We start from the raw sequence: 26,149 nt of genomic DNA on the forward strand, positions 1-26,149 counted from the left end.
AGATTTGTGATGTTTCTGGCGTGATCGTATTTTGAGATTATCCTTTTACACTTTTTTCATACCAGACGGCACAAACAATGATTGCGTTCAATTGGTGACGATATCGTAAAAATCAACAATTTTTAATGCAAATCCGTGTAATCTGTCCAGAGGACATAGTACCAGCCTTGATCAATCGCTGTCCCGACACACTTCAAAGCAATTCGATCGTTTTTGCTCGGCACGGGTGTATATTTCACAAAGCTTTCGAACGAATGAATCACTGTCACTGGTTTGTTTTCACGAACTGGATCAATGAGTAATTAGAAGAGCTACTGATATTGTGTGTGCTTCTTTTACTCTTTATGTTAGTATCTGTCCGAGTGTAATTTAAGCTGACAAATCTAAATTTTTGAAACATGTGTGAATCGTATGTTTTAACCTAAATTTGTACAAATATCTTGCAAAAGCAGAAACAGGAATTTGATATATTTGTCGCTAATGACTGTATAAATATCCAACATGGAGAAAATAACACACTTGTGGAATGTAAATCAGTTTATTATGAAATTGAATTGTTCCCAGAGTGTGAATTTACAAACGCATTATATGTAAGCTTTAAATGTTTTTGTTTATACAGAATCTGCACACATTTTAATCGATAAATTATTGAAATTTTCTGCTTGATGTTTTTTTCTTTAGACAAAAATGTAGAAGATTTAGCCAAGGAGTGGAAATGCCATTGCAAAATTTTGGCCCGTCAGTGATGTGTCCTTATTGCGGATCACTTTGGAACACGATAGATCATAGAATCAGGATACTGAAGGGCAAATCACTCTCTAGATCGATTAAAAAGCTTGTACATACCATCGAGAAAGATGAAAAACCTGTATCTAAATTTCACAAAAGTTTAGCGCAGAAATGTTTAAAGAATAAAAAGAATTGTCTAGCGATCAAATGTTCGGTATGTTTAAAAAGTACCAGGATACCTACTGATAAACCACCAAGAGTGAAATTACCCAAATTTAATGATCAAACATCACAAAAACACAAGAAGAAGAGGCACAAGGATAAAACTGCAGGTTTAAATATATCTAGAAATTTAGATCTAAGTGTGGGAACTGGTAAGGTAGAATCACAAGAAACATCTACAAAGAAAGTAAAAAGTACTACAAATTTTATTACACCAACTCAGAAATTAAAAAAATTAAATATAAGTAGATTAAAAGATATTGTAAACCATGGTGCAACGCCTCACAAGAGAAAAAGTCTGCACAGTTTCTTAACAGAGCTCTAATGATTTATTAAAATATTTTATAAAACATTGTGACTACTATAAACTATTACTTACAGCATATAAAATATCTCATCCATTTCATTTACAAAAAGCTTGGTATCCTTTTATTATAATTCCTTCAATAACACCTGTGATTCATCTTTGAAAACGATATTGCTCTTTCACATTAAATATCACACAACATTAAATCTGTTTCCACTTTAATTGCAAATAGATCTCTACATCGCAGTCCATATAATTAAATAAATACACTATACAACACGTGCACAAAGAGCATAAGTGTCTCATGTGCATTGTCTGATTCTGATGGTCCTTCCATCACTCCAATGGAATCTCTTTTCGTACAACCTGGAACAGAGTCAAACACTGCATTCTCCAGCAATAATGAATACAACCTAACTCATGCAACTTCTTTCCCAAGGTAAAAGAAAAAGGAATACATTACATTTTCAAGGAAGGCAAATTTTACTCTATAAAGGATTCTTTACACGATTTCACTTTTTAGAGACCGCTCGATGGGCCGCGAATTTTCGGTTGCGAAAGTCATACGCGGAGGTCCACTTTCATGCGTTTCATGTTGTTAATTCGGTCAGTGTGTCGGGCAAGGTGGTACAGGAGAGGAGTTGTTAGTCACCTGAATGCACGCCTCGAGATAATCCCGCTCGGACATTTCCTGGTCCTTCGCAGGGGGAACTTTTCCCCGGCGGCGCAGCTCTTGTTTGGCATCGTTCAAGTCAAATATAGCCACGGGGTCCAGCTTGCCCTTCAGTACCAGGCCCGCCAAGTATTCAACGTAGTGCTGCCTGCGGGGAAAAGTACCCACAATTTTAGCCGTGCTGTGCACGAATCTTCTTCGTTTACCTGGCTGAGGTCCCTCCTATAATGTTCCGGGTCGCGACCGTACCAGTTTGGGGGTAACTTCAAACCAGCGCGTCTCACGCATGTTTCAAGATCGTCCACGTTTAGCAACGGGAGTGGGTCCAACTGGGTCTTACGAATCTTTCGGACTAGGTATTCGATGTAATGTATCCTTGAATGTCGGAAGGCTACGTTAGGGTACGACTGGAATGACCGTAAAGGTGTGTCGAAGGAAGGGATTAAAACCTTCGGCGCAAGTATAACTATCTCTTTAGCGGATCCAGATTTTCGCGAGCTGTCGGCCGCGTCCTCCGGAAAAAGCTATCCAGCTTTATCAAATGCAAAACCTAAGAAAGCTGGCAACGATGCTGGCGGAACATTGGGATAGTTTTCAAAAGAACGCGGCTTACATCCGAAACTGAGAGAACTGTACAAGTTCTTTGCCCGACTTTTGAATGCATCCTTTGGAGAGGGAACAAGAACGAAGCGGTTCTAGAGATAGCAGGATGCTAGCCTCTGTCTATGCCTAAGTGGCTCATTATCCGTGGTTCTTTCGCGAGGTCTATACACACCGCTTCAATATCGTAGTAATTACGGAGCCAGAAATTTTTGCAATCTCTTTAATTGTAACATTACCGTGCCGTTGGAGAGACGACTTTGATAAAGGCAACTCATGCAAAGTTCCGAGCTGGGGAGGGAGGAATTACCTGCACAAACCGGCGTGTCCCTCAACGATGTCTGAATTGCACACTGCGTCCACAACACCGGTGGGAGTTTCTTTCTGCAACTGCACTTTGCACTTGCGCTCCCCGGCCGGACCCTCTGTGTCGTACTCGATTCCATTATCTCTCAACAACTGCTGCAACTGCGCGGGCTCCTTATCGCGCAGATAGAACAGACAGTTCCGTGGATGATGAGCGTGCAGGCCCAGTTTCGCGCAGTACGAGCTGATCGTGCATTTCGCTCCCATCATGAACGCTTTGCCGCAGCCGCAGCAAAATTCGTACTTGCACTGGCTGCACGTAAAATGCATACAACCTGCGCCAAATATGAGCTTTATAAATTTCTATCCGATACTGCTTTAACGTTTCATATTTTAGTTGGTTCGTTTCATTCATGTTTTAAAAATTACTAGTTTCACAATTTGAAAAATCTTTTGCAGAAATCAATGTTATAGCAATCTTTATGAAATTGGCTGTGTTGGCCAATAATTTATGATCTAGGATGACCTAATATCACAGCGTCGGTGGAAGTTAAGATTTCTCAGCGAGCGTTTAAACGCGCCGCGTCGTTGGGAAAGGGAATGTTGCCTTAAGATCTCACCTCCTCGAGACAAGGAGTACCGAAATTTGCACTGCGGACAGTCTATGCCATTATCCGCCAGGTGCTTGGCTAAACCCGCGGCCTGGTTATCCGGGTCATTCTCGTCTTTCCAAGCGGCAAATTGCTCGCACGTAATTCCTTCATGCTGTTTCTCCCACTGAAAATGAAACCACCGCTTTAGATGATGTTTACGGCGTGTATTGCGTAACGTGGCTTTAATTTCCGCGCAATCTTCTACACCTGCACGTACCGGTCTCCGGCAAAAGGCGCAGGTAACCGATCGACAATCAGGACAGATCAGTCTCTTCTGATCCGGGTCCGCGTAGAATCCGCTCGAACACTAAAAAATCAATGATCTCTGTTTTACTCATCCGTTACGTGAAACGAAATTCTATGTAAACGGGCGCCAGTACCTGAATGCACCATTTGAAATTAGGATCCTGCATCAGGGTCCTGTCTCTGAGTTTCCTTTGGAAAAGCTCGTGAATTGGTGGATCCAAAAGCGTTTTTAACTGGATGTCCAAATTACTGAAATACTCCAGCACTTCGTCCTGATTGGCGTCCTTCAATTCCGGCTCCTTACAGTACGGGCAAACCGCATCCGTGATGTTTCTGTCGCTGATCTGGATCGTGAAGTAGTTCTTCGCGCACTCGTTGCAGCACCGGTGCGTGCATTTTAACATGGATATCATCTACGTATGAAAATCACGTTCTAATCTCTTCACTTCTATATCGTACTAGATACATACTTGTGTGATTCGTTTTACCTGGCTCATCGCAAAGCGTCCGGTACAAAGTTCGCACTCCTGTTGCAGAAATGCGAGCGCCGATTCCACGCTGGAACACTCTTTGGCCGCGTGAAGCGCCTCGACGTCCCCAAACTTTAGAGCCAACAAGCTGGCGGCGACTTCCGCCTCATCGTAGTTCGACGCTTTGCCCTCGGCCAATAGACGGCGAGCTATTCTCTGTGAATTCAAGATTAATTACACGTTAAAAGTACAATCCTGAAACACAAATCTAAACCCTTTAACGGGAACTAGAGTTAACACGCGTATTCTGATTTCGACAAAGAGTGGACGTATTTAATTGCTGATATTTCAGGTTTCGAAGATCCTTCTTCGGAGTAAGAAAGAATGAACGCTAGTGACTTCGGAATAGATTGATGCGCAGCGAGCAATGAGAAAATTAGGGGAGGAAAACCATGCGCGGGAACGGTAGAAACGATTACACCAACGTCTAGAAACGAGCTCTTGAAATTTCGACAGCAACATCGACCGACGATGATCGAAATATTATTTGAATTGTTAAGCATGAGGTGAATTGTCAGTTCAACTGTGCTGGAAGTATTAATGCGGTTAATAGGCGACGATGTAACACAACGATGAATCCCTAAGTCGTTAGCTTCAAACAATCGATCTTCATCTTCGAGCACATACAAACCTCGAGTTCACTTCCCGGTTCCAGCATGAATACCACTGCGGCAGCATGATTAGCCACGATAAAAAGAGTAGAAGTACTTACCCCCGGTGCAAGAGCTACGAAAATAGTTTAAAAAAGCTACGATCAAAACAGGGTTAAAAAAGTTTTAGGGAACATCTTGGATATCCCCGGTCTCTCGTTTCGTTTGCTTCATATTTCGAGCTGTTTGTAGACATTGGCGAAGGCCGGACACAGTGAGTCTGACAACTGACGTTTACTGACCTCCCTCTCCGCTTTGGGGCATCCCCCCGTCCTCACGTAGCCGCTTGTACTTTCCACGTACTCCCTTTCCGTTTTCTCTTCGCCCTCGAACCGACGTATACAACTGGCTACCAGGGAGAACCGTTTCCTCGGTACCCCTTCCTGTTCCACCCCCTTATCACTGCCTGTGCTAGCTCTGCGATTCGCTTTCATTCGTTTTTCATTAACGCGTTTCGCTGCTTTCTGTCCAGCCTTCGAATCCGCTATACGCTCAACCTTGACCTCGTCTTTCTTAGATTTCGCAAGCTTCTCTTCCACCGTGCCATTAGAATTTGTCTTATTCGTGTTAATCGTCGCCGTAGGCTCCGCAGCTTTATCCTTTTTAACAGTCTTCACCGAATTCCGTGAACCTTTCTTGCCCTCTAATTTCTTTTTTCCTAGGTCAATCTTTGACTGGACCAGTTTCAAGTTAACGTCGTCAGCGATCAAAGTTATATCTTCGTCGGACGTCCCATCGATCTCTGCGTCCACCGACGGTCTCTCCTCCTCCAAAGACGAATCGTCTATCTCAACGCTATTAGGATCTACCTCGTCGTCGTGGGAGCCGCTAGAATCGGAATCTCTCTGGCTCTCCACGTCGCTGTACTCGTTTCCGGTGTCCTCGGTCTCGGAATCCGATATTTTTGCCTTTATCGCGTTGATCGTCTCCTGCAGCCGGATCTCCGCGTCCGTTAATTCCTCCATACTGTCCAGAGTATGATCCGAGAATTGTCTGTCGCTGCTAGACACTTCCGATTCCGCGGCGCTTTCGAAGTCCGAGGAAACGTCCACGTCCGAGTACTCTTCCACTTCTCGCGTGCATTCCTCGCTCGAGTCCGTGTCGCTGAAATCATCGTTCGCCTCTTCGATCAACGTAGGCACTACCACCTTCTTGGCGACACTGTTTCTTTGATTATTCCCGTTCGCGTTTATCGCGACGCTTCCTTTTCTTCCCGCTAAATCCGCGTCGGTTCTATCGGGGCCAATATTTCGTCTCGGCTCTATCTTCGAAGCGTTTCCCGATGAACTAGTTTCCCCGGCAGTTTGCCGGCCCGTCGGCTTCGCCGCGGCGCTATTTAAACTGCCAGACAGTCCCTTGGGTGGTTGCAAACTTTTCGCAGATTGCGGGCCGCGCCTCGCCGTAAACACCGGGATCCTCGACAGGAAAGACCCTCTCGGTTTCTCCACTTTTTTCTGCCCGATTTCCGGCCCGGCCGCGTTTCTGGCCTTCGCCAAGCCGGGTATAATCGACTTTTTGATCTGCTCGCAGCCCCTCGATATAGTTTTCAGGATCGCCGATCTCTCTCTTTTCGTGGCCGCCGCCGAGCCAATTAATCCCGGACTCCTGTGAACTTGTTTCTGACCGGCCGCAACTTTCGTTTTGCTCGTCGCCGTAATATTCGACGCGATTCTCGCGGTCCTCGTGTCACCCTTTGTCGCGGTCTCCCTTTTCCCTGCTCTTTGATTCGCCTGGATCGATCTGCGAGTTATTTCCGCCGTCGTTTCTTTCGCTCGCGCGGCGCCCTTCGCTCCGGCACCCTTCGCTCCGGCACCCTTCGGGCTCACCTTGACGAAATTCCGCCGCGGTATGCCCGTCGGTTTCCTCAACGCCTTCAACGGCGATTTCCTTCTGCAGATCTTCTTGCCGGGAGACTTCGATCTCTCCTTGATCGGCGCTTTAACGACGATCTCGATCTCGTTCGTGTCGTCGTCGTTCTCAACGCTCTCCGACGTTTCCTCCGCGACCGCTTCTTCCGTTTCGATCTCAGGTTTCGCGGTCGAATCGTTAATGGATGCAACCTCGGACACCTTCTCCAAGTTCATTATCGGCGCGGATTCGTTCACCGCTATCATCGGGCACTCGGTTATGTTGATCTCTATGATCTCGGGCTGACAGTCGATCACTTTGAAATTGGTGACGCTCAGCTCTGTTTTCCTCAAATCTTCTAATTTTTCGTGTTCCAACAGGGCCGCCTCGACTTCGGATGATACCGACTCTGACCCGTTGTTGTTCGTATCCTTCGCGACGAGGGCCTTGTTAAAAGAAGTTACCGGCACGGCGGGTGTAATTTCTTCGCTCGACGGGGACGTCGACATGTTAGCCGTCGTATCGGCGATATCATTAGGATCGACGAGAGTTTCCGGAATTTTGTTGGTGCCTATAGAATTTAGCTTGTTAACGACGGATTCGGTGTCCGTAGTATGCAAGTTCGGCCGTGGACCGATAACACGAGAGTCACTTGAAATAGTTAAAATCGTCGATTCGGCATCCGCGAGTGCCTCGAGGCTTTTATTCGCGACGATCTCGTTTGGAATTGAAGAGGGATCCAGGGACGGTCGAGTGGTTCGATCAGCCGGAACGGTCGAAGAATGTTCGCTCTTCGGTTCCTCCTCGAGATCCACGGCTGCCTCCGCTCTATTTAAATCATTCTTTGCCTCGTCCGAGGAGACGTCTCTCGTTACCTCATTGTTTCCGTCGACGGACACCGTCGTCGCGGCGCACTCGTCTCTTCCCGGCTTCACGTCGGGGCCGAGTGACTTACTTGCGGAAATGATTGGACGGGTATCGATTTTATCGGCGGGCCGCGGTATGTGGCATGCAACGGAGATGGGCTGCTCCACTTTTTCCCGCACATGCAACGGGGACCTGGAGATCTCCGGGGGAAGCGTTTGCGGTTCGTTAGAAACTTTGGGGCCCGCGGATGCCGCGCGAACAACGGCCGCCGCGTCTTTCGAAATCTGTTCGGTCGCCGGTATCGGATCATTATAAGTTTTCCGATTACTGACTGCGGAATCTTTGGAAGGTCCTCGCGTTACCGCTTCGGAGCTCTCTGAAATTTCGAGGACGGGTTCGGGATCGATCGGAATTTCGCGAACGACGCGCACGAAATCCCCGGAAGCTTTTTCGGGAACGTTGTCCGCGATCGTTTCGCTATCGTCCGGGGAACTTGTACTATCGTAGGATTTTTTGGGAAGTTCTGCGAGCTTTTCGAGCTTTTCGACCGGGACTGTAGAGTACGCGGGCGGTTCTTGCGATTTAATTTCCGGACCGTTCGAAATATCGGAAACACGCGTTTCGAGCGGAGCTTGTTCGATGACGGTTTCAGGATGTCGAGGAACTTGTGCCGGAAGGTTCTCGGAATTTTTGGGGACCTCATCTGCAGTAAATTTCGAGTTCTCGAACTTCTCGGGAGCTTGAGGATCTCGGGAAACTTCGTCGACGACATTTTTAGTGTCCGAAGGCGCTTCGCCCGCAACGATTTCGAAATCCTCCACAACTTTGGCGTCCAACATTTTGGATGTTGCTTCGGCGAGGTTCTCGCAGCAGCTCGTCGAAATTTTATCCGAGGCGGATTCAAAATTTTCCAAAACTTCGGGCTCCGATGTTTCAGCCAGCGCAGAAATCTCCGGAGCACTTTTAACTCCGTTAGAAACTTCCGGCCGAAAGTTCGTCGGATTTTCAATAATTTCGCGAGCATCGATTTTCGAAGCCTGCGCAATTTCGACGGCTTTAGAATTTATAGAAGTTCCCGCAACATTTTTCGGTCCGTCGGAAACTTCGCCGTGAACTCGGGCGCCCGCGGAAATACCGTTTCCGGCGATTCTCGAAATCGGATCGTTGACTTCGGACGGGTCGCAAGCGAGGGGTTCGGCAACGGGAAGCGAGCTTGTCAGTGCGATGCGGGAATTAGTCAAATCGTTAGCACTGCAATCAATTTCCGTGTCGAGTATATTTTCCACGGGGTTTTTATTATCAGCAACGATTAATTGCACACGGTTATCGTCGCCGCTCTGAACTCTAATGTTAGGCGTTCGCGTGTCGGATGATTCACGATCACATGTCTCTGAGTCACGTCCCAATGAAGATGACGTCTGGTCTGATAATGACTGCGTGCCAATGACATCGTTATGCTCCGTTAATGTATGCGTGATAGCTGAATCGTTGCTCGCATTGTTAGCTCGAGAGTCTTTAGCGTTATTTCGGGAAGAGTCGATCGCTTCTTTCGCAGATGATTCTTCGTTGTCTGTGCGTGTCTCGAGTCGATGATGTGAATCGGCGCTTAGCGTGTTCGCTTCAACGTCGAAAGCTTCACCTGCCGTTCGCTCGGAGACGTCCGTTTCCACGGGATCGACGACCACTGGTGCTGGCTCGATGCCGTCGATGGCGTCGCCCGCGACTTCCGTCGTGCATTTTTGCGAACTTACTTGTGCCACATTGTTCCCAGATACCGCCCCTTTTGTCTCCACCGCCGGGGACAACGCAGCGTCCGTGTCCCGATTCAACGGATCCTTCGAGACCTCATTACCGTCAAATTTCGCTTCCTCCGAGTTTTCCGGTGCCGCCATTATCCCCTCTTTTACGTTAGTTTGGACAACGTCGCCGCCTTTCCCGCATCTACGTACCGTTTCGAGTTCTTGCAGCTTTTTGATGACCGTCGCGGTCGTTTCGAGCGTCGCGGATCCCGTTGTCTCGAGCGCAGCGTCCCCCCTATCGCCGGCAATCTTCCTCGCAGCCTGAAGTTTCGCGCGATCTTCGTCGTTCTTCTCTTCGCCTCTACCTTCGGCAGGCTTCGAGTTCTTTTCCACCTCTTTCTGTTCCTTTTCCACCTCCTTCTGTTCCTTTTCCACCTCTTTCTCTTCCTTTTCCACCGTTTTGACGGTCGCGTCAACACCGATTTCGCTCAACCGGTCGACGACAGCGGTTCTCTTAGGGGATAACATCTGCATCGCCGACATAAACGGGCCCAGAAATTGCTCCGGCAGCGATTTCACCGCGGATATCAATGCATCCACAGTGGCCACTTGCGTTTCGTTGCTCTTCCGCGTCGTTTCTTGGCCAACGTTGCTCGAAGAACCAGGTTCCGGCGATGGCCGCTGATTTTCTAACACAGCTGTGGCCGACTCGCTCGGCTGCTTGGGCGAATCCTTGTCAGGTGTCTTTGCTCCCGTAACACCTGCCACTTTAGTTTCCATTGGTTCTTTCAACGTTTTAATTTCTGTTTCGTTCTGCGATTTTTCCTCGTTTATCGGGCTCGATTGTTCGGGTTCCGTTCGCTGCTGTGCATTATCCAGTAACGAGCTCGATTCTGAAGGGACGTTCGAGCTGCCAGGTAAAAGAGACTCCGCGTTCGCTTCCACAGCCTTTGCGTCAGGATCCGAAGTTTCTTGGAACACAGTCTCAGTTTCTACGTCCCGCGGAAGTATTTTTTTGCTCTCCTTCCGGACTACTTCCGAAGTTGACCTCCTCGTTTGTTCTTTATTCCCCTCCGAATTCTGTAGCACTTTTAATTCTACTCCCGCCGATACTTTATCTGCCACGGTGTTTGTCCCGCTTTTTTCTGCCGCACCACCCTTAGTTTCGTCCTCGGTCTCGAGTTTCGCCCTCGGCAACTTCGCGAGTCGGTCCTTCGCCTCTTTGCCAGGATCAGGAATCGTTTGTTCTACTTTCTCGGCGTCGCAGCTCTGCAGTGAATTCTCTAACGGTCTCGGTGACTGCTCTTCTTCCGCTTTGATTGTTTTCGTCGCGATTTTAACGTCGTGGGTTTTCGAATCGGCGTTCAAAATATTTTGCGCAGGCGTTAAATTTTCGCTGTCTGTTGCATTGATATTTTTTAAGGGCCTGTTTGTGATTTCATTTTGAGTTTTCGTTTTCGATTTTGTGTCAGGAGTAAAAATCGTTTCGACTACTTTTTCTTTGTTTTTGCTGTTCTTTGACAATTCCTCGGTTGTTTTTGAGATTTCTTTCATTTGTTTATCGACGATATTCACTGTGGCTTCTTTTTTATTTTGATTTTCGATTTTCGGTTCTTTATTTGGATTCGAAATCGTTTCGACTATTTTTTCTATATTATCACTGTCTTTTGGTAAACTCTTTGCTTCTGAGATTCGCTTCTTCTGTTCCTCCGTGATATTTGCTAAGGTCCTTTCATCGTTTTGATCTTTGATTTTTGGTTCTTTAGTAGAATTCAAAATTATTTCGGTCAGTTTATCTTTACTTTCACTGTCCTTCGGTACACTTTTCATCGTTTCCGAGGTTTGCTTTTCCTTTTCGTCAATAATATTCACCGAGTTTGTACTCACATTTTGATTTTCGGTTTTCGGTTCTTTATCAGAATTCAAAATTATTTCGGTTACTTTATCTTTACTTTCACTGTCCTTCGGTACACTTTTTATCGTTTCCGCAATTTGCTTTTCCTTTTCATCAATAATATTCACCGAGTTTGTTCTCACATTTTGATTTTCGATTTTCGGTTCTTTCTGAGGATCTACAATCGCTGCAACGTCGATTTTCATTAAACTGCCCTTTGCGTGGTCTGAGATCTGTTCCTTCTTTTCTACGATATCATGCATTTTTTCGTTTATATTAACAATATCAGCAGATGCTTTAGGGTTTTGAGCTAGGGTACTATTTGGACTAGGAGACATATCGTTTATGGTCGTTTGCAATGGATCGTTGTCGGGGCGGATCGCGTGTCGATTCTCCGGCGTTTTTAGGGCTTCGGCTACGTCAAGGTCTTGTACGGCCCTTGGGACCAGATTTTTATCGATTAGAACGGTTCGGTCGTCAGCGTTACCTTCGTACTGATTATCAGGCTTATTACCGGTTGTGTTCAGGGGGTCTTTATCGTGTTGCCAGTTATCGGTCAGTTGTTTGAGGGCCGCCAGTTGCTTTTGAAAGTCGGCCTGCAACGCCACGAAATTTTCAACAATTGGTGACATTACCTGCTTCCGCGCTTCGGAGTCCGACACGTTGGAAACCTGTTCGGGAACACCCGTACCACCACCGACCGCACCTGCCGCATCTAGAACAACGACCCTAAATTGTTATCGTTCTCCGAAGCTACGAACTCTAAAGATCTATATTCAGAGTATAGACAACGAAATGAGAAATAAAAGAAGAGTATAAAACACGACTTAAAAGTTTCTTATGGAAAAATGTTCAGAGATGTAAGCTTTTGATACACGAGGTACGGTTATTTAAAAATAAGTCAAATTCTCGAGAGCTGCAGTTCGATCGACAAATATATAATTCAGTTTTTGACGCTCTGGTTACGTTTCAATAATTCACCTATTTAGAGAATATGAAGAATATAAATATAGAGAATTTAAATCGCAAGTTGCAAATTGTTAAACTGAACATCGCGACACCATTTCTTGGTCGCCGAAGTGTCGGGACAGATTAAAAGATTTCTCGCGATCTTAATCGCGGCGGATTCGGTTACATTTCAAGCGGCCCTCTCTCGTTATGAATCCGAACCTCTCATTCTCCACCGGGCGAAAAGAGGAATATTAAAGGGAACCCGCGATAAAAGGCATCGGACTCGGTCAAAAGCTCGGCCGACGCCGCGGACGGGATTCCATCGATACTCTTCTAAGGTGAAAATATTCGCTGACCTTCCCGCGGTGCAGCCTCGTCGTTCTCCACCCCAACCGGAGGACCCCAGATCCTCATCAAAAACGGCTTGAGCTGATTCTTTTGTAGCTCGAATAAAGCTGCGTCCTCGGCACCGGCGTTATTCTCCAGCGCTTTCACAACTTCCGCCGTCGCGAAGTTGCCTTTCTTCATTATTTCCTCGCACTGTGGAAGTCAGTCGGAATTCCGGGTCAGCGAAAACTTCGGAACACTTCGCGCCTGCCGGAGACTCGCTCCTGACAGGTTTTCTACTCATCGATCAATTGTCTATGAAATTTTGCGACTCGAACATATTAACGCGCTATCTACCGACGATGATCACACTAATTTTGTGAGTCTGCAATTTATTTTTAAGAACCCTTGGAATTATTGCGTGGACGAAAATATTTAAGATTACTGCTCTACTATAGCACTATAATCGAAAATTCTATTGATAGGCTTCCGGTAAATAATATATAGGCAAATACGTTTAAGATTCCTGTTTCAGTCTGGAATAATAATTGGCTAATTATTTAAGAAATCATAAAATATGAATTATTATAAAATATTCTTATTATAAAATAAGAATTAATTAATTATAAAATTGGTTAAGAAAATAATTAAGAAGTAAAATGTGAAATCTACATTTACTTTATAAAAAGTTATTTATCTAACAATTTTTATTTCGAGGGTTGTTACTAAAAATTCTGCGTTTGTTGTACAGTTGGAGGACTCACTTTTTGCTGTCTACGTTGGACGGCGACGGCGACGGAGTTCCATACGTCGCCCTTGGCCAATCTTACGGCCTCCTTCGCCTCGGCGGCGGTGATCGCGCCGATATTGTTTTCCTTCAGCTCTTTTCCCTGAGTAGTTGCCAGAACTTGCACCGTCTCCACCAAATGGGGCCACTGCGCCTTCAGCCAGTCGATGGGGTTGCTAGCGCCCTGCGATAAAGCCACCTGAACGTCGTCGGTGGAGTAACCGTGCCTCTCGGCTTCTCGCAGAAGTTCGACAATTTCTAAGCCTTGCCGCGTCAACGTTGAAACTCCTTGGGAACTAGGGCCCGCCGCCTCGAGGAATCTAGACTGGCTCGGCTCCTGGAACATGAAATTAATTCATCGGTCGGCTAACTAACCCCCCTAAATAAAGTCTACGGCGAAAGGGGGGTCGCGCGATGCACGACGGTTTTCGTACAGCGGTGAATAATCGTTCGGAGGGGTTCGATCGTCGTGGGATGTCCTCGATCCAATGATGACGACTACGAACGGTGACGGTGCGGTTACGTGTGGTTCTATAGGTGTTCTATCGGAATTAATTATCGTCAAACCAGACACAGAGATATTAATAATCGTTGCAAACGGAAGTGAAAGATGATCGGTGAACTAGATCGGCGAACGGGGGCTGCGAACGCCTGCCCCCTACCGTTCACACCGAGGCTACGGAAACTTCAAACCAACGTCGAATTACAGATTAAAACGGTTAAAGCAGAGCGTGGATCGGGCGGGATTAGAAACCGTTGGCTCTCTCGGGGGACAGGCAAGTTTACCCTGGAACGATAATAGAGATGGCCGGAGTCGATTGAATTTCGCCGCGTCCGATCCCTGCCGGCGCCGGCGATCAGCTGCTGGAGAAACTGCTCCTGGCTCCGCGGATATAGGTCCGGGCTGTTCCCGTATCTGGTCGGCTCCTGAAACAAACGCTCCGAATCGCTCCTTTCATTAAACCGTTCGTTAGCCGCGCGGGCGCGCCGTCGTGCTTCCGGGTCGCGCCATTAAAAATTTAAGGGCGCTTTTGGCTCGCGCAAAAGAACGGGCTCGGGCTCGAGTGCCACAGACTTCGCCAAGTTGTCAAAGGCCCGGCCAATAACGCGGTCCAAATACGAGTTTGAAAATAACCGGGGATATTTTAATTGCGAGCCCTCGCCTTTTGATGCGCGACGGATTCGAAAAATCCGGGAAAAGTGGAGCGGCCGGCAGAGCTGTGCGGCTCTTTATTCGAATATGTATCTCTTTTTCCTCCATTTCTCTTTTCACGGAGAGTTTGAAGAGCGTGACGGGTATTCGATCGTTTGCTGAAACGTTTTACCTCCGCGTCACTGTCATCGTAGTAGAGCAGCCCCTTCGACGCTGTTCTCGTGAGTCCTGTGCTCCCCCTGGCCGGAAGGTAGTCGTACGTCTAAAAATCGATGATTCTTTGAATGTTTTATCGCGTTGCGATAGCTCGGTGTCGGCCAACAGCTGCAACGTGCGTTTCTTTCGCAAGAATTTCTTACTTGGGTCGAAATGCTCTGAGGCGGCGGGGACGTTCCGGTGGAAACCGACTGGCTTTTCGAGATTTTCGCGAGCATCGGTCGTCTCGCCGACGTCGCGTCGCGTTCCTCGCCATTCGTTTCGGCGGCGCCGACCGAGGCGTCCTGCGTGCTCTCAACGGCCGCCGGTGCCCCGTTCCGAATCGATGACGACGCGTCTTTCCCTACCGACGGGGACTCCGGAAGCGTGTCCTCGGCAACGGCCGCTGACGGTTCTTCCAGCCTCGCGGTATCTGCAAATTCAAGGTCACTTCGTCATTCACAGGGAGCACACTGTCCGCGGAACGTCGTCCCGCACCAAAAACTACCCCGCGACCTTCTGGACAAGGTCCTAAGACGTTTTCAACGGGGGGACACACAATCGTGTAAGGCACCGCCTGTCTTCGCGTCGTCGGGATCGGTCAGAGTGGCACGTCGTCCGTCAGGATCGAATGAACAGCAGCCGAATTCACGGTCGTGCTTGAAACGCAGCAGCTCCTCTTGAATGAATAATAACGCAATCAGACATGGCCGAGAAGAAGGATGGCGGGCTTCGTTTCAAATACGACTGTGCATTCCGGTCTCCAGTGGACTTTGCGTACGAAACAGTGTGCGTGTCTCTTTATTATTCATCCAAGGGTATACATCGACAACGGGGGGGGGACAATCCATTCTGTTCCATCGCAATTTTGTAAAAAAAAAGAGAGAGAGCGAGAGAGAGAAGAGGCGAGAGACAAGAGAAGAAGATTCGTCCAACGTAGAAACACGCTTTAAACACCTCGCGGGCTAGGGACAGAAGGGGGATACACTCGGAGATCGGGCAGCAACAAGGGGGCCACGGTCACTGGTGTGATTTGGTACCGAAGGAAAAGCTGATTTTGCGGCTTGCTCTACCTTTGTTCTTTGCCGAGCCACTGTCCCCGCTCTCTTCGCTGTTCGAGATCTTTAACAGGCTCGCCCGTTTCTCGAGGTCGGGGCTAGGGTCGCTCGGAATGCTGGACGCTGTCCCTGACTCCGGTTTCGGCGGCTCGCTCATGGGCTCGACGTCGTCCTGGGTGTCCTCGGGGCTAGGCGGCAACGCGCTGCTCTTCGTCTTGCAGCAGACCACGCACACGCGGTCCTTCTCGTTGTTCAGAAAAGTGCAATGCTCGCAGGCCCATTCCTCCTTCGGTATCTCCATGGCGACCTTCGACTCGTTCGCGACGTCCTTCGTCGGAGCACTCTCATTCTCGCGTTTAGCTTCCTTCTCCGCGGAGACTCTTCTCTCGGGACTCTTGACCACCCGATCCTCCTTCTTTCGAGGACTCTCCTCCGCGTTTCGTTTCTCGACCGGCTTAGCTTCGACTTCCTGGTTCCTGCTGCTCGGCCTCGAACTCTCCCGACCCACGCTCTCCCGCAGTTTTCTAGGATCAAGCTCGCGGGACGGCGTTTTCCGTCGACTGTCCGCCTCGAGAGACGATTTTCCGGAATTCCGTCTGGCAGACTTCTCCGCGTCCTCGAGCGACGCCTCCCTTCTCACCGTTTCTCTCCTCGGCATCTCCCGATCGCGCGACGAATCCCGGCTTCGTTGAGTTCTCGTGGCTGATCGCGATACGCCCTCCTCTTCCTCTCCTCTGTCTAATCTCTCGGGTTCCTGGTTCCTCCTGGCGGACGAGTCTCGCGAAGCCGCTTTTCTCGGCGCTTGCATGTCGCTGTCGATGGAGGACCGTCTAGAATCTCGCCGGGAGGATCTATCGAATTCTTCCGATCCCACGTCCCTGCGCACGGAGGCGGCTCTTCTCGGAACCGCGTCGTCGTCCCTTCTTCTTGGCGCGGCCTCTACCTTGTCGAAGTGATCGTCCGAGGAACTGGTCACTCTGGATCGGGCCGGCACGGTGGATCTCCTGTCCGACGACTCCTCGTCGGTGCTTCGTCGTCGACGGTCTCGGTAGCCGCCGTTCTGGACCCGATCGATCCGGGAATCCTGCCTCGAAAGTCTGCGATCGTCTTGCTCGTAACGCCGTCGGGAGGTTAGGGTGCTTTTCGGGAGGTCCTCGTAGTTCCTCGAGTGCCGCTTGTTTGGGCTCTCGGACCATTCTTCGGTGCTCATCACCCTTTCTTCCGACATCATTCGCCTGAAAAAACAAATACGCTGGTATTACGAATTTATTTATCAATGAATGTTCTCCCAAGCTTACAAACAATACCTGGCCGGACAATCGGTCGACAACCGGTTTTAGGTTATTTAGGTTATTTTATATATTATATAATTATCAGAACATGGTAAAAAGAAAGATTTTGGAACAAGCTTCGCTATCGCAGAATATATTTTACTTTGTCTGACTAGGAGCTAAACGTCCAAACAGCTCAAAGAGAATTTTGAAGAGTGCGAGGTTCATTTATTCTTGACAATTGGAAAAAATAAAAATTATATAATTGTACGCTTAAAAAGTTCATAATTAAACATGAGATCATCATTACCACCTCGTTGACTTTTATTACAAAAATAATCCTAAAAATTACCTTCTCTTTAGCCTCCTGGACCAGAACCTTAAATCATCGCCTCGTGGACAAATTGTTTATCGCAGAGGAAAACAGTTCTGCCTTCGAAATAACCAAAATAAAATCAACTTACTCGCAACGGTTCCTCGCCAGCAGACTCCTGCCCTCATCCTCGTGGTAGCTCCTCTGCCTGCTCCTGGATATGCTGCTTCGCCTCGTGCCCCTGGAGCTGCGAGACAACCGATCGTCGAAATCCGAGTCTCCGGAGTCCTCGGAGCTTGCATCAGACGGCGAGCCCTGCGACCTCCTCGATCGCGATCTAGAGGCCAACGATTTCCTGGACTTTATGCTGGGCGACGGCGAAGCAGCTCTGGATCTTCTGCTGGATTTCATGCTTCTCGCTGGACTGTGCGGCCTCGAGAGGGAGCCTGGATAGTGAGGTGGTAGCATCTGCGACGGAGGGTAGCCCATGGGATAGCCCCACATCGCGGGGTGGTTGAGGCTCATCGTAGAGCCGCCCATGGTCATCTCCCAGGGACTGTTCGGCGGGTACCACATCATCGGCATGCCTCCTGGGCCCAGGTGAGCCATGGATTGGGCCTGGAAAATTGTTTCTCTTCAGTACTGTACGCATCAAAATCTTATTTTTCAGTTGGTGATTGACAAGAAATTTGACAAGAAACTTGACAAGAAATTTGACAAGAAATTTGACAAGAGGACATCAAAATATGTAAAGAAGAGCAGTTGAATTTTTATCAGAACCTTGACTGGGACAGGCAATAATCCTGCAGCTATTTTGCTTCTTCGAGAAACGTAACGAGACCGTACCGAGTGCATGATTTAAAACTCGATGCGCAAGGAATACATAAAAGATCCGCGTAAGTATCTATTCCAAGGCCGACAGCGTCGGAGAGGTTATCTGGAAGTCGGATATATTTAATGCTAATTACCTGGTGCATTCCAGGATTCCACATATGCGGCGAGGATAAATCGCAAACGCTCGCCGACTGTATCATCGATCTAGGGGGAGGCGGCGGTGGCACCGGTGGCGCCGGTCTCGGACTGCCCATACTCAGCGGCCTTGAATTCACCGGATCCCTCGAAATGTCGCCGGAAGTGTGCCTCCTCCTGGTGGCGTCTTGTGCGCGCATCGCTTCCTGGTATTTCCTGTATCTCTCCTGAAGAGACGCAGCTCTTTGTTTCGCTCTTTCTTAAATCTGTCATTCTACACCTATCCGTAGACGATCAGACATCGATTGCCATCTGCGAAGTCTCTTGCGTAACCGTTTTATTGGTAGTGGTATTATAGAAGATTTTACTAGCGTTTATCGTTCGTCTAACTTCTGCTACTTTTAATCGTATTAATGTTTTTAATTTTGGAAGCAATACTGCGATTTGTATTGTTAATCTTCGTCGAACTAGTTCAGGGTTGTTAGCGAGCCACGTGTAAATTGTACCTGTGCATTTTCCTGTCCAGTTATGTGTTTTCAGGACTATTCTTTTATTCTATTATTTTTCTTATTATTAGACCGCGGATTGCAAGTGTTTGCGATAAAAATAAGCGAGTTTAATTTAACGCAGTAGACAAGGTAAATTAATGTATGCGTTCATTTTAAATTAATCGTGTAAGAATAACATTTCTATGTGACTACTGCGTCACTATATATAATTATTTCTTACAAAAATTTAAAATGTGTAGATAATAAAAATCTGATACATAGATAACAAAAATTCTGGTATAAATAAATAGCCTAGCATTGGCAAAGAATGTTACAATTTTCGTTGCAGGAAAATTAACGCGACAACGCTCTCGATAACCATATTTCTTTTAATTAAAATGTTACGGTACGTACACGAATTTCGTTTCATTAATTGCAATAGTTTCATCGAATCGCTTTGAACTGGAACTTTAATTTCACGCGTAAATGTCTGATCGTCTACGAGCTCGGTTTCAAGTTACCGTTTACCTGCAGCGTGGACATTTTATCGGTGCCCGGTCCGGCTCCGTCGGGCGCGGCGTCTTTCGCGGACTGCATGGTTTTCGACACCGTTTTCGTATCTAGAGTCGCCGATAGCGGCCTGCTCGGTAGTGTGCGCTTCAAGCTGCCGACTCTCTCGATCAAGGAGAGATTCGTGGGTCCCTGGCTTTGCGTCGTTTTAGCCTAAGCGCGGAAACCTGAACTTTATTACACAGTCGAGCTGCGACCGAACACCGCCCGCAGTGCTGTTCTCGGTAACTCTGCGGAGCTCTACGGCAGGATTTTGGACGGCGTCGTGACGATATGCGTATAACACAAAAAATCGGAACAAATGGCAAAACAAAAACTTGAATAAAAGAAAAGAGAAGTCATGATTGAAATATAGATAGTGCACGTTCCGTGGTGTGCGTGTGTGTGGCGGGTCTGTCGCAGCTGAAGCGTCGCACGTTGTTAGATGGCTGGCTGGATCGGTAAATAAATAAATGAAGCGTTAGTGAACAAAAAAAAATAAAATAACGTGTGGATAGAAGAAAAAAAAATCGTTTGCAACGTATGTAGATGGAAATCGAAGGCGTCTGGTTAAAGAAACATAACTCGGCTGAAAAGAATCGGTGTGGTCTGTATTAAACGCAGTTGATTTATATATATATATATATATGTTCGTTGTACCAGCGTAACGGGTACGGGAAATACGGAGTAGCACATAGTAACGAGAAAATCGAACCACCGTTTCGTTCACCATGCTCTGCCGTATTCACGATTCCGCGCAGGACTCGATCACCTGTCGCGCGATCTCGCCGCGGAGTCGATTACTACGTCCCCTGTTCGGTTTTTCCCGCCCGTTACCTCGTCGCAAAGTGTTCTGTGAATAGAGTGACGGAATACGGGATCAGTGAATACGGCAGTGGTGTTTTCTTTTTTTTTTTGCAGTAACGTGGTGTATTCGACAAAAAAACCAACGACAATGTACATTGAAATCGCTGCTCGTTGCAGCAGCGTGACGTGTAATTCAAAATCTGTTTGCGACTGGCGCACATTTAACAATCTTCGTTGCCTCGGTGTGACGTAAATCTAAAAAAAAAAATCAACAATCTCGTCGTGTACAACGGGATAACGATACACGAGCGTGTCTTAACAACGTGGAGAACGATCGGAATCGTCGGCGGGACAAGGTCGCGACACAACTGTTTATCTGCAGATATTTGTGCAGAAAAATTTCGTCAGGAATTATGTATCAGACTTGCGAGGTGATAATTCTAGATTCTATTTACCGTGGCTTAGGACAGCAGCAAAGCGGAGTGCATCAGGTTCTCCGCATCTCCGCTGTGAAATAAGAAGGGCGAAATCCCAAGCAGGGATAAATTGCGACGCCGTCAAATTTCTGGATCACGCGGCTGAAATAGTGGAAGTTTGCTCCACTTTTCTAGCCGCGAGGATCTTAGACGTTTTCTTGGGGATCCCTTCGGTGAACCTGCTGCTTGCCACGGTTACCGTATATTACATAAAATCTGCAGTGCAGTTGCTATTATTATTAATTACTTTAGCGAGTCGAGCGATCAAAGGGGGACAAGTTTAAATAAGGGGGATCAGGAACTCGCGACCTGGTTCCCGATGATTCCGATCGCGTTCGACTCCTTTGACCCGACGACGCAGGACTGCGGCACGAGGATGCGCGTACCTAAGGCCGACCAGCCGTCCTGGAAGAAAATTTCACGGAAAGGGATCAAAGCCTCAGGCTAGAACGCATCCTACCTGAGTCTTGCGGTTTCGCCTCGGCGGCGGTATCGGGGGCGGGTTCGACATGCTCTCCCCTTTCGGCGGCAGCGGCGGTCGCGTTTTCGTCGCGAGATCCGTCAGGATCCTCCTGCGGACGTGGTGCTTCCTCTTCGGGTGCTTGTGGTTCATGTCGTCGCAGGCCTCGCAGTAGTTCTCCTTGCAGGTGTCGCAGCGGGCGAACACGTCCTTCGTGCCGCACAGGGCGCACTTGGCCGGGCTCGCGGCCGCGATCGGCGCCGAGGACTTCTGGTTCTGGGTTTGCGGTCGGGTCGGAAATTCGATGATCTCGTAGTCGGGGTCACCACAGTCGCCGGAGAGCGACGGCGGCGGCACCTTCGGCGGGGTCGGCGGTCGTCGTTGATGCTGGTGTTCCGCTTCCTTCTGCTGTTGAGCCTGAGACAGTGTCTTTCTTAAACGAGGAACTTTCTGCACCCTTAACCCTTTACCAATACAGGTCACATTCGCCCGATATAAGAATGTGGCTTAGTTTGGTTACAGGTCAGAATTGGGCATTGTTTGTACAACATTTCGAATAAATTTTACGAATCATAATTTTATTCGTATAATTATATTTCGAATAAATTCTACGAATCATATTTTATTCGTACATTATTTCGAATAAATTCTACGAATCATATTTTATTCGTACAATATTTCGAATAAATTCTACGAATCATATTTTATTCGTACAATATTGGGAATAAATTCTACGATTCATATTTTTCTCATATAATATTTCGAATAAATTCTACGAATCATATTTTATTCGAATAATATTTTGAATAAATTTTGCTCGACACTGAAGGTCTTAATCACCTGTTAGCAGAGTCTTGTATTCTGACTCTTTGAAAACATCAGAGAAATTCTAATTTATATAATATTTTAGGAATTATTGAGCGCTAAATTGTGGCCTGTCTAAATAGTCTTTCTATTATTTGTCTAGACTCGAATGAATAAATTATAACAAGTTGTAAGAAAGAATATGTGTTTGAAACGCAATGGGTACATTAGGTGGTCATAATTACGCGACGCAATACGTACCATTACCCAATGGGGCATGGACCTTGCCATGCGCAACCGGGTCGAGGGGTTCGAAATGGCCATCGGGCGCCATTTTTCAGCTCCCGGGTTCTGCAACAAGGATTCGCCGGTTCATAGAGATAAACTTGCAACGTTCACCGCCCCATGCAAACAATATGATCGTATTTTCTCATGTTGCTTCTTAACCGTGAGAAACGCGAGTATATAAATTTCAATATTATCTGCCATTTTATCACACATGTATCTATATTTTAGCTGGCAAGTGTGTAATCAATGTATCACATCTGCGCGACTATGCGACACGTTTCTTCAAGTGGCAAGTCTCGAGGTTAACGAAACAATAAGATTCAGTACGGTTATAAAACGCTGTCATCGGCCGACCAGCGAAAAGTAAGTAAGAAAAGTAAGTCGGCCTAAATATTCTCGGTAAACAGTGCGCGCCCCGTTTGCGATACTAGAGACGTGCGTGCGCGGCTATTGTTTATCGGCTCGGCGCGTTTTTACACGTAACCACGAATCGAGGCGTCGAGACAATCTGGCAGGCGTCGGCTGCCAAGCGGCGCGTGAATTCATGTCATCGCACCTTGGATTAGGTGGCCGAGTAATTTCGAGGATGCGGCCGCGTCGAGAGATTTCTCGAGTGGGGTCCTCGAGAAAGCCTGACGTCACGCGCTAGACGATTCTATCGCGCGCGCGAACGAACGAACGGACGGACGGAAAATCGCGTCCGCGTTCGCCGCGGTGGCAGAGGGAAGGGAAAAATCGTGGTTCCGCGTCTCGAAATAAAATCGAGCCGAATGGCACGCGACACTATATATTTCCGCCGGTCGACACGAATGCGGAGAATCCGTAAATATCGCGGGGTTATGCTCGCGCATTCATTCAACGTTTGTATCGGGATTACGTTAACGTTCCCCGCGTACCGCTGCGCTCCGGCCGCCGAAAGTCCGCGCGGGATTTCGCGTCGGTTGCAACGTCGGAATATTTTTCTAGCGTTCGAACGCGAAAAAAAAAAAATTATAATTTATTCGCGGGGCCGAGCCGAGTCCCTCGCGGCCACGGCCAACGATAATATTGTCGAACGTCGAACGGTAAGCCGCCGTCGGAAAAATAATATTCTATCCGGGACCGGTTCCAGTCGGCCGCGCGGCGCGCGAGTTCCACGCGCGTGAATTAGAAACCTCGAATTAGAGCCATACGTATCTTTAGAACGTTTACCCCTTCTGTTCTTCGCGGCGGTACCGTCTCTCTTTTGTTCTACGACGGCTATTCTGTCCTATGCAAGGAGCAACAAAGCGGCCGATTCCCAAGAAATATAAATTTAGATCGCGTGGCTCGTCGCGATCGTTTCGCGCGCGAGAAACCGATCCACGGCTTATCACGGGGCCGAGAACCCAGAAGAAGAACCCATTCAAAAGCACGGCGAGGAACCGTATCGGAATTTTCGCGTCGGTGAGACGCGATAATTTTAAATGGCGATCCGAGGGGATAACGGAGCCGGCTGCGCTTTACGAGCCACTATTTTTCGATGAAATTGCTAAAGTCTGCAGGAACTTGGAGGTGGTCCAAGCACCGTGCGCCGCCGATAGAGATCCAACGCGATACATTTTTCCAACTATGTAATAATCTTCCCCTGTTGCTTTATTACGCCGATCGATCATCCGTGTGCCCGGGATTCTCGCGTTACAAGCGTTTTGGCTCGGCTCGCGTACGCGCGCGCCGGCACCCGAGACAACGTTCCCGTCGCGTCGGCCGGATTAATTATTCGCAGCGAGCAATTAACGAAACGCGACGTGGCGTCTCTAGCTGACACACGTTTCACAAAGCGCGTTCCTCGCCGCCCCTCCCCCCCACTTTTCCGCCCCTAGCCGCGCGCGAGTCTCTCGATTACTTAACGAAACGAGACGCCTCGTAAACACTCGTTTTCCCCTGTAATTTTCCGGCGAAGAAGCCTGCAGATGCTTTCGCCGCGATAGCGTCACCGTCTCTGCTCGTCGGTCGGGCATCGCGTGTCTCCGTAAACAAACTGGTCCCGCTTCCGGTTCTCCGCGAACGCGACGCCGTGCCGCGCTTCCGCCCTGGCTCGGCTCTCAGCACGCGTTTCGCGCGACAAATCGCCGGGCCGATCGCGCGCGATGGCCTTTTGTCTACTTCCCCGCGAAAGTAAAACCGGTGAAATCCCGCCGCCGTCGAACCCGCGATCGCCTATCCACGAACAAGGGAAAACCGCCTCGCGATGCCTCTAACGAGCTTTTACGCAATACCTAATTGCATCGCGGCACGGCCGAGGCGATGCTTCCGATCCTTCGCTCGGAATTGACGTCCGTCGACAAATTTTGACGTCACCGATGCATCGAGCGCGTGGTCGGAGATCGCGAGATTCGCGTCGAGGCGTAAACATAAATATCTTTATCCCGGAACAATAAATAAAACATCGGCCAGCAGGCGCGCTGCGTCACAAATGCCGGAAAGTTCTTTAAAGTGAGGCGACTTGCTTGGAACCGAATTTAATTTAAATAGTATATAACCTTAAATCACTTTCTTTGGAATTAATTGATTTTTAGGAGAAACAAATCCGTCCTCCGTGTCAGGAGGACACGGCGATCGATGCGTTAATAGCTGTCAACTATACTTCATAATGCACAACCCCGTAGAAATTGGGTCCGCCTGTCTGAAAATAGATGCGAAGCATTAAACCAGCCTCTGTTTCACTTTTTCTTTCGATCCTTCATCGCCTTCGATAGCTTTCCAATATCTAGTTATTTACGACCCGGCCTAATACACTAACCTACTTCCGTACGAGATTTATGCTTTTCTATTTTAACGAGAAACATCTAGCCCAAGGAATGTCTTCGAATTCTAGACATTCCCCAAAGACTCCCAAGCTTTAGGATAGCTTTCGAAAAAAAGGGGAGGATCTATGAACGTAGTTTTCGTTTCAGCAACGAATTCGCGTAGTCCCATGTCCGTTGTAATTGTTGCAGGGCCGGTAGAAGGAGTTCGGAAGACGCGTATCCCAGAGGAAGAGGGCCGAACGATCCGCGCGAACTTCCAGGCCGATGCACCACGGGCGTCGCAACAAAACGGAGAACAAAAGCCGCAACCACGGGCGCCGTATCAGAGCGTTACCGGCGGCCACGATGCACCGGATAACGCGCTCGTGAAAGGAATATTCGCACTCACATTCATGTGGGACCTCGCGGAGGCGATTTCTCCGGTTTTCCTCGGGAACTGGTCGTCACGGTACTGGCTGCTTCCCACTGCTCGGCGGCGCTCGTCTACAAGGAGCTTGTTGCATTGCCGCAGCCGAAATCTATTTCCGTAGCGTGGCTGCTGGACCGGTGCCACCGTTTTACCGAAGTCTCCCCGTTCGCGTAAATATATCGGGACGCGGGGCCGCTAACATGCTAGAGCTCTGGCACTGCTCTCGCCGTACCGGCCGGACGCCCTCTTGTCTTTTGAACGGAACGATATAGTTGTCGACGGCTCCTTCCTTCCTCCTTTGATCGGTCGATCGTAACGAGTCGACGGCCGCGCCGATAATCTCGGAAACGATGTATTATTTCATAGATGTATACAAATTATTTTATTCAGGTATATGTAAGATATTTTATTTAAACGAATTATAATTTAAAATCGAAATTATATCGCGGTTACCTTAATCGAATTTTTAAGGAAATTATACAGCATCAGTTTCTTGATGCACCCAATTTTTGATTCCGCATAGCAGAGTCAGAAAAATATTTTATTTAAACAAATTAAAGTTAGAAAGCTAAGCTGTATGGTAATCAATTACTTTCTCAATATTCTTATTCCTCTGTGAATTTTAAATAAAATTAAAAAATTATAATGGCTTGGCACAGAAATGAATTTTTGAAGGTTATGTTATGGTTTAAGTAATTCTGTTATCCTCATATGATAGACAACGCAGTAGAATTGTTAATAGTATAATTAACATAATTATGATAAATATAATAATAGTAATAATAATATAAATAATATAAATTTTCTTAATA

General features: G+C 47.7%; 2 protein-coding genes across 5 annotated transcripts; one reads left to right on the forward strand and one right to left on the reverse strand.

The window, feature by feature from the left end:
* Positions 1 to 10: 10 nt before the first annotated feature.
* Positions 11 to 1,276, forward strand: LOC144471867 (uncharacterized). The gene is made up of 2 exons (XM_078184424.1): positions 11 to 590; positions 682 to 1,276. The coding sequence occupies exons 1-2, from the start codon at positions 502 to 504 to the stop codon at positions 1,274 to 1,276; spliced, it is 684 nt and encodes a 227-aa protein (XP_078040550.1). The 5' UTR covers positions 11 to 501.
* Positions 1,140 to 25,438, reverse strand: Lubel (Linear Ubiquitin E3 ligase). Of its 4 annotated transcripts, none has more exons than XM_078184422.1 (20): positions 25,317 to 25,438; positions 22,134 to 22,223; positions 21,069 to 21,485; positions 19,305 to 19,499; positions 18,288 to 18,515; positions 17,471 to 17,937; positions 15,751 to 16,970; positions 14,842 to 15,110; positions 14,655 to 14,744; positions 14,116 to 14,256; positions 13,307 to 13,666; positions 12,572 to 12,755; positions 11,900 to 11,979; positions 4,225 to 4,422; positions 3,871 to 4,149; positions 3,708 to 3,797; positions 3,458 to 3,614; positions 2,842 to 3,172; positions 1,911 to 2,079; positions 1,140 to 1,624 (listed from the first exon to the last, which is right to left on the reverse strand). In XM_078184422.1, exons 1-20 carry the CDS (start codon positions 25,320 to 25,322, stop codon positions 1,595 to 1,597), a joined length of 5,001 nt encoding a protein of 1,666 aa, XP_078040548.1. In that variant the 5' UTR covers positions 25,323 to 25,438; the 3' UTR covers positions 1,140 to 1,594. The 4 variants fall into 4 exon arrangements, with proteins under 4 accessions (XP_078040548.1, XP_078040544.1, XP_078040545.1 ...); XM_078184418.1 differs by having other exon boundaries at positions 9,581 to 11,979; XM_078184419.1 differs by lacking the exon at positions 1,911 to 2,079 and adding an exon at positions 2,138 to 2,306 and having other exon boundaries at positions 9,581 to 11,979.
* Between the last annotated feature and the right edge of the window lie 711 nt (positions 25,439 to 26,149).

Source organism: Augochlora pura, chromosome 6 (assembly GCF_028453695.1).
Source record: "Augochlora pura isolate Apur16 chromosome 6, APUR_v2.2.1, whole genome shotgun sequence".
NCBI lineage: Eukaryota > Metazoa > Arthropoda > Insecta > Hymenoptera > Halictidae > Augochlora > Augochlora pura.